This window comes from Giraffa tippelskirchi, chromosome 3, assembly GCF_054371585.1.
Source record: "Giraffa tippelskirchi isolate mGirTip1 chromosome 3, T2T-mGirTip1v1.2.pri, whole genome shotgun sequence".
NCBI lineage: Eukaryota > Metazoa > Chordata > Mammalia > Artiodactyla > Giraffidae > Giraffa > Giraffa tippelskirchi.
Genome location: NC_137277.1, coordinates 182,898,989 through 182,907,266, shown reverse-complemented (window position 1 = coordinate 182,907,266; position 8,278 = coordinate 182,898,989). Strand labels below are relative to the sequence as shown.

At 53.8% G+C, this 8,278-nt stretch overlaps 1 protein-coding gene across 1 annotated transcript; it reads left to right on the top strand.

The window, feature by feature from the left end:
* The first annotated feature begins 1,449 nt into the window (after positions 1-1,449).
* SFN (stratifin) lies at positions 1,450-5,719 on the top strand. The gene has a single exon (XM_081580468.1). It carries the CDS (start codon positions 4,453-4,455, stop codon positions 5,197-5,199), a length of 747 nt encoding a protein of 248 aa, XP_081436594.1. The 5' UTR covers positions 1,450-4,452; the 3' UTR covers positions 5,200-5,719.
* The last annotated feature ends 2,559 nt before the right edge of the window (positions 5,720-8,278 follow it).

Genomic DNA, 8,278 nt, shown 5'->3' with positions numbered 1-8,278 from the left:
GAGGCACAACGAAGCCAGAGAGGACATAGGCAGAGCGGCGAAGGTTGTCTTCACTCAGCCCCTCCAGAACTCCTGGTCTCAGTTCCAGAGACCTTCAAGTCTTAGCTGACCTCTGAACTTGGAGAGGTCCCAGTTCAGGCCGGGGCAGCGGGTTTAACTCCAGTCTGGGGCTGTCACACCCTGAACTGAGCCCAGCCCAGGGTAATAATGGAAACTTGCCTTTCCCCAGCTGACACCCCACATCAGAATACACGCACAGGCCCATTCTCTCACCTAAACCTATGAAGAAGGTGATGACAGCCTTTTTAGGAATTGCCCAGGGTCTCGCACCTGATAAATCCAAGATCTGCACCTGCCCCATGTCTGCCCCAATCTCTGACCTTTCTGCACCACCCAAGGAATGAAGATGGCTGCTGTGGGAGGAGGGGATCTCAGAGAAGAAACCTTAATATTAGAGAATGTCATTCAGAGCCAGCAGGGGCTTAGTGATGATCTGTGTTGGCCTCCTTGAACTGATGGGGAAACTGAGGCCAAAAGGCAGGAAGGGACCTGCTCAAGGCCTTGTAATGGAGCTGGGATGCAGTTCCACACCCAGACCTCATTCCATTCTCTTTCCAGTAATTCCACACTGTGTCCTAGACTGGAATGGCCGAGGAGATGTAGGGTACTCTAAACAGCAGTGCCTTGAGGAAAAAAGACTCAGATAGCTGAGTCATTTAAAAGTGATCTAATATCTCTCCCAAAGACAGCCAACTAGTGGAGTGAGCTCTTAGCTGAATAACTGAACTCTTGTTCACAACTAACCATGGGAGAAGGCACCATAGTTTCCTCTCTCTCTCTCTCTCTCTCTCTAGTTGCTAAGTCGTGTCCAACTCTTGCGACCCCATGTAGCCTGTCAGGCTCCTCTGTCCATGAGATTCTCCAGGCAAGAATACTGGACTGGGTTGCCATTTCCTTCTCCAGGGGATATTCCCGACCTAGGGATTGAACCTAGGTCTCCTGCATTCTTTACTGACTGAGCCATAAGGGAAGCCCTTAGTTTCCTCTAAAGCATCTGCCTACAATGCAGGAGACCCAGGTTCAATCCCTGGGTCAGGAAGATCCCCTGGAGAAGGAAATGGCAACCCACTCTAGTATTCTTGCCTGGAAAATCCCATGGACGGAGGACCCTGGTAGGCTACACATGGGGTTGCAAAGACTTGGACACGACTGAGCAACTTCACTTTCACTTTCTTTCACTTTAGTTTCCTCTAGTTACCTGATTAATTTGATCATTCCAAGACTGAAAAAAATTTCTAGGAAGTCTTTCTGAAGTCTAACCAACGTCCCTCCTGCTGCAATCAGAGCCCTGTCCCTGTTCTCAGTGGAGGTAGATAGCAACTGGTTGGTGCCTTCTCTATGCCACAACCCTTCAAAGCCTGTTATTACCAGTTAAGAAGGAGTGGTTGTCTGTGGGATGAGAGGCTTTGATCCTGCTGGTAGGAAGGATGCTCTGTGGGACGGTGGGGAGGTAGCAGGTGGGATGAGGAAAGCCCCTTTGGGCTGCAGACCCCACTCCTGCCCTGCTGACTCAGGCGGCTGACAGTGGAACTCCATGCCCTGTCAGGGCCTGCTGCCTCCTGCCTGCCTGGGCTCCTGGACTTGGGAAAGGGAGGCCCGGAGGCAAAGGGAGGTGCCTGAGACAGGAACTGAGTCAGGACTGACAGGCCAGAGCGGGCAGGAGGTGTTAGGTAGCCTGGCTCCCAAATTCACCCCTGAGCTTCAGCAGGGGAGGGGAAGGAGTGACGAGGCTTCCTTTCTCCTGCCCAGCACTGTGCTGAGGGCATGGAGCTTGTGGTGTGAACCACCACCAGGTCTCTGGTGTGAGTGGTAGGAAGAGAAGTCTTCCTGCCTTGAGACAGAAACATCTGCAAAATTCCTAGGCCTACCAGGCCCTGCCCTCCAGGTTTCTAATGTTCTGGAATCTCCAGCTTTCCCCCAGGTCCTGGGAAAGCCCAGGCTGGATGACTAGTACCAAGGAAGGTCCTTGAGGGCCCAAGGCCTGTGGAGGCCAGAGGAATGTGTGAGCTGGAGAGGGTGGAGGTAGTCCTGAGTGAGTGCCTCTGACCATTCATTCATCGTCTCTCCAGTTGGGCAGGGTCTGGCCTTTGGTTGAGTGGTTTGGGGCCCTTCCTTATTTCATAGAAATCAGCTCCATATTAGTGCTTTGAGTGTGTATGTTTATAATAAAAAGGTTGGGTTTTTTCACATGATATTAATAGTTACCATCCACTCTACTAAGTGCTTTCCATCAATTCATTTAATCCTCACAACAAGCCCCACTTATATTCAGGAAAACTGAGGCTCACAGAGGCTAAGTCACTGACCCAAAGCCATAGCAGCTTGTAAGAACTGAACCCAGGCAGTCTGACTTCAAGATTGTAGGCTGTTCTGTCACAGAAAAATAATACACATTCACCACTGATAACCTGAAGATACTAGGAAAACCAAAGGAAAAAAAAAACACACACTTAGAATCCTACTACCTAAAGATACACTGTAAATTGGTATTCTAGTATATTTCTTTTTCATTGTTTTCTGTGTCAGTGATCTGATTTAGGCAAAGCCTTCAGGATAGTAAGCCTAAAATCCCTTCTGCTTGCTTCCTTGGAAAATATGGCATCAGCTCAGACACATCCCTACTTTTCCTTCAAAGAGGCAGATCTCATCTCTGGGTCTCAGACTTCTGGCCTAAGCCTCCCTCCAGGAGGAGAGGGTGGGGGTTCAGACACCAAGAGGAACTGTGGAGGGACAGGCTTGTGAAATAGTCCTGGTTCAAGCATTAAACTGGCTGGATCCCAGAGAGAGGAGCCCCATCCCGAGCCCCGTCTGAGCTTTGGCTAGAGGTAGAGCAGACAAGCAGGAACCCACCCTCCTAGGTGCAATGCCAACACATTTAGGTGAAAATTTCAACTGACATGGAGACAAGGTCTCAGTGAACAGGGACAGAAGATCGGCAACAGAGAAGTCTCCATCGCTGAGGCTTCTGCCAGGGATCAGAAGGGGGGCCGTGGTCAGAGGGAGGGCGCAGGGAAACTTCTGAGAGGCAGGCTCACTCAGCTGGGAGGGGGAGCAGGAGGCAGCACTCAGCTGGGACTGCTGCCTCATAGAATGAAATGACATGTGTCACAGCTGCCTCCATCTTCTCGGTCCTGTCTTTCTCCCCAGTTGCTAGCGTTTCCCCCCCTGCTGGTACCCAGCTGGGCAGGGCACCCAGGTGGCCTGCATCCCTGCCTCTGACAGAGGGCGGGGCTGATTTAGGCAGGAAAGTGGAACAGCCAGTGAGCTGGGTCCCCACCCTCTGTGCGCCCCACTGACACGATGGCTTAGAGGGGGCAGGGGACCTGATGTGGACAGCCAGAGGGTAAGTCCTCAGACAAGTGGCAACAGGCCACCAACTTGAAAGGGAAAATTGTGCTGTGATGGGGAAGGCATCCAAAAAACCTACTGAGTGACTAATTACAAAGGCTGGGCCAGAGCGTCAGAGGCTGCTCGTTAAATACCTCATTAAGTGGCACCCTGAAAGCTGCCACTTGTGCATTCTGGGAGCTCAGAGGGGACAAGACCCTGAGGAGGAGTGAGGGATAGGGGGTAGAACCATTTCAGGCAGACTCCGGAAGAAGCCTGCATGTCACTTTTAAATAGTCTGGAGCTCACAAGTCAAAAGACTTGATGGGAGCAAAGCCACATTTAGTAGCTGTGTGACTGAGCAATTCTCATCTCTCTCTGAGCCTTAGTGTTCCCATCTCTACAGTGGGAGTAGTAGTCATTGACCTGCCCATTTCACATAGACATAGCAGGTTAGATTAAGTTAGATCATGGGTATGAAGTCGCTTGGGAAACTACCACCCTGCCTAAACAAAGAGTTATCTCACCTGAACCAATGGGGGAAACATACCTGGCAGGACTGGGAACCCCATCCTCCTGCACCTGGCTTTATGGGCTCTGCCTAGGCCCATAGCGGCCAGGTAGCTGAAGCCATCCTCAACCCCTGGAAGAACATGGTGAAGGAGGATCTGATTTGAGAAACTGGGACAGCTACCTACGGTAGGCATGTAATAGAAGCCCTGAACCAGAGGGGGCAGCCTGGGGTCTGGAAAGGTGTCGGTGCAGGTGAGGCCAACGCCCAAATCTCTCCCGCTGACAGTCCGGATGACTCACCCCCGGCCCCCGCCCCTCTACCCCTCATCCCAGCCCTTTTACCTTTAAGGAAGTGTCGGAAAGGGTGTGGGGGCGAAGAGGAGAGGGAGGCAGGTCCAGGGCCCTAGCCCCGCCCTCTGCCCCTCCCACACTTCTCTGGGCCTGGCCTTCCAGCCAAAAGGCGGGCAGAGAGCAGGAGAGGCACAGAACCCGGTCTTGGTTCCGAGGCAGCCAGTTAGCCCGCCGCCTGCCTGTCTGCCTGTCCCCAGAGCCATGGAGAGAGCCAGTCTGATCCAGAAGGCCAAGTTGGCCGAGCAGGCCGAACGCTATGAAGACATGGCAGCTTTCATGAAGAGCGCCGTGGAAAAGGGTGAGGAGCTATCCTGCGAAGAGCGCAACCTGCTCTCAGTGGCCTACAAGAACGTGGTGGGTGGCCAGCGGGCGGCGTGGAGGGTCCTGTCCAGTATCGAGCAAAAGAGCAATGAAGAAAGCTCGGAAGAGAAGGGCCCGGAGGTGCAAGAGTACCGGGAGAAGGTGGAGAGGGAGCTCCGGGGCGTGTGCGACACGGTGCTGGGCTTGCTGGACACCCACCTCATCAAGGAGGCCGGTGACGCCGAAAGTCGAGTCTTCTACCTGAAAATGAAGGGCGACTACTACCGCTACCTGGCCGAAGTGGCCACTGGCGACGACAAGAAGCGCATCATCGACTCAGCCCGGTCAGCCTACCAGGAGGCCATGGACATCAGCAAGAAGGAGATGCCGCCTACCAACCCTATCCGCCTGGGCCTGGCCCTGAACTTTTCCGTCTTCCACTATGAGATCGCCAACAGCCCCGAGGAGGCCATCTCGCTGGCCAAGACCACCTTCGACGAGGCCATGGCCGACCTGCACACCCTCAGCGAGGACTCCTACAAAGACAGCACTCTCATCATGCAGCTGTTGCGAGACAACCTGACGCTGTGGACGGCCGACAACGCCGGGGAAGAAGGGGGCGAGGCTCCCGAGGAGCCCCAGAGCTGAGCCGCACCCGCTGCATGCCCTGCCCTGCCCTGCCCGCTCCAGTCCCCCACTCCCGGCAGAGAGGACTTGTATGGGGTGGGAGGCCCTACCCTTCTCCCCAAACGCTCTGGCCCAGCTCAGAAAGGCTCCATAGAGGAACCAGCAGAGCTGAGGCACCCTGGAGCCAGAGGATTCCACGCTTCCTGCAGCTGTCAGGTGCTCCTGGCCACTGGTCATCTCATCCAGCCCTGCTCTCTGTCTCCATCCCCGACCCCCGCCCCAGACCCCCCCTACCCCGAACCTGACCACTTTCTCCCCACTCCAACCCCCTCCTGCCCCTGCTACCTATGGATCTTAGGAATTGAGGAGTGTCCCATCCTTGGAGCTGAAAACTGAACTGTGTGGCAGAGGTTGGTGATGAAAGTGTGTGTGTGTGTGTGTGTGTGTGTGTGTGCAGCACCGAAGACCCAGGATGAGAGGGAAAGCATGTCTGCTGGGTGTGACCATGTTTCCTCTCAATAAAGTTGCCCTGTGGACACTCCGCCTGTCTTTTTCAGTTATTGCGGAAGGGCGGGACAGGGATTGGTGTGTGAGTTACAGAGACCCTGACCTCCATGGGGCTGGCTCAGTGACCCGCAGGAAAGACTCTGGAGCCAAGAGAGAGGCTGGGGATCCAGCTCTCTCCATCAGGGTCTGGTCTGGTCCCCTCAAACTGGTCCGATCCCGGGAGGATCGGGTGAGCAGCACAAAGGCGGCTTGGAGACTCCTCTGCCAGGAACGGGGGGTGGGAAGTTGAAGCGCTCGTCTGAGGGGACAGCCTCAGGTGTGAGGCCGGAGGGGTACGCTGCAGTGAGCGGCACTGAGCACCTCAGACCTGAAAGCGGGGAAGAGTTCCATCAGATCTGAGCGGAGGGAAGTATCACCAGGGGCCGGGTATGACGCCGCCATTAAAAGCTCAGGTCTCAGGAGAAGACCGTCTTCCAGCGTTCGGAGATGGGGACAAAATAAAACAGGCCGTTGACGAAGAGGCCCAATTTGACTGGGAAGGGCCGCCAGGAGCGGGTTCGGCCATGGCGGGCCAAGCCCACCGCCTCCGCGCCTCAGCTCCCAGCAGCAACGCTCCTTGGCCTGCGGCCGCCTAGTGACGCCCCGCCTTCACAGCCTGAGGCCAGAGGCGGGCCCGAGACTGATGTCATCCAATCACGGGAAGGAGCTGCTCAGGGTACCGCCCCCGGGGCCAGACTGACCAATAGGAGAAGGAGCGGCGGAACGCGCTGGGCGCGTCTTCCCACCGCCCGCCGGGCCCTGCAGGCGCCGGGACGCGCTGCCCCGAGAAGAGGCCCCCGCCACCTGTCGAGTGCCAGGGGCGGAGTTTTCCTGGTTTCACCCGGACGAGTTGCCACCCGCCCGACCCGAGAGCTCTACATCCTCAGAGCAGCGGGACGGGGCGGGGTCGTGCGGAAAAAGCAGTCCCCGCCCTCTGAGTCATCCGCTCTACCGGCGGTGCCTGGGCCTCGCCTGGCTGGCAATATGGGCTGGAAAAAGGCCACCAAGGTGTCTCCATCGCACTCTAGAGCCCAAGCAGCCCTGACCTGGTGGCCAGGAGGCTTGGATGTGACCCTCATTGGCTTTGCAACCTTGTGCTATGTGCTTAGTCGCTCAGTTGTGCCCGACTCTTTGCGACCCCATGGACTGCAGGCTCCTCTGGCCATGGGGATTCTCAGAGTGGGTTGCCATGCCCTCCTCCAGAGGATTTTCCCAACCCAGGGATGGAACCCAGGTCTTCTGCATTTGCAGGCGGATTCTCTACCGACTGAGCCACCAACCTTGGAAAAGTCATTAAACCCCCTGGGCCTCGGTTTCTCCTTTTGTATCATAAGGGGCTTGAACTAATGGCTTTTTAGTTTGACTCCAAATCTGCTTTGGCCAGGGTTCTTAACCATGCTTACCTTTTGTCCTCATTTGTGAAGTGAGGATTAAAAAATAGTACCTTCCTCTTAAAAGTTGCTGTGAAGTTTCAGAAAAATAAATGTCTGTAAAGTAGCCCATTATACATCTTTAATACCTGTTAGCTATTATTAATCCTTCCAGCATCGGTAGTCCAGGATTTATCTAGCATTTCTGTGCCAAAAGCAGAATAATCAGGCCCAGTCCTGAGGAAGAGCTTTACTGCCAAAGCCAACCTGCCTGATCACTGGATCACCTGAGAATACTGGCCTGACATCAAGTGATCAATCTTTCACCTGATAATATTGGGGGAACTGAGTCCAGCCTCATCAGGTTCCCCAGAGTCCAAGTTTGGTCACACATGGACTAAAAGGCTCTTATCAGAACTATTAATTCTTCAGGGGAAGCTGGCAGGACCACTCAGATGCTTTCTGGGTCCCTTGTCCTCTCTTTCCAGAAGGGTATTAGTGTTAAGGTTTCAAACCAGTCAAAGACTCTGGGAAAGGGCAGGTGATTTCCCCTTAGCTCTGGAAGTGACCTGGTTTCTCTTACCAGACAGGTCTGGTGACTTTCTCTTAATGAGGTAGGTCCTGGGAAAGCAAATTCTTTTCTCTTCTCTCTGCATTTGACTTTTGCCTACTCCCTTTACACCACCCATGGTTGCCCTCTATGGGGAAAGAAACGAGCTACTCTGAGGTAGCGTGTTGGTGTTGACAGATTTTAAAAGCAGATGCTATGGTTTGGAATATCACCAAATCAGACAGCTAGCTGTGAGCTGCCTTAGGCACCAGCTTCTGAATTGGGTCCGAGACCTTTCTATCTAAAGCTTTCTTAAGGCTATCCAGGGTGGGGCCTCAGTGAGCATTTCTGGTCATCTTTTCCTGGCCTAAATTTGACATTTAAAATTTTTCAGTTCTACACAACCCAACACTGTATATCAACTGTACTTCAATAAAATAAAAAAAAAAATTATTTTTTCAGTCCTGCTGCTAATGGGTATGAAATTTCTCTTAGCATGATAAAATCTTCTTGGATTTAAATAGTGGTGATGCAGTAGGAAATGGCAACCCATTCCACTATTCTTGCCTGGGAAATTCCACAGAGTAGTCCGGCGGGGTACAGTCCATGGGGTAGCAAGGAGTCAGAAAAGACT

Coding starts and splice junctions, on each gene's coding strand:
- SFN (XM_081580468.1), top strand. CDS start 4,453: ATGGAGAGAGCCAGTCTGATCCAGAAGGCCAAGTTGGCCGAGCAGGCC.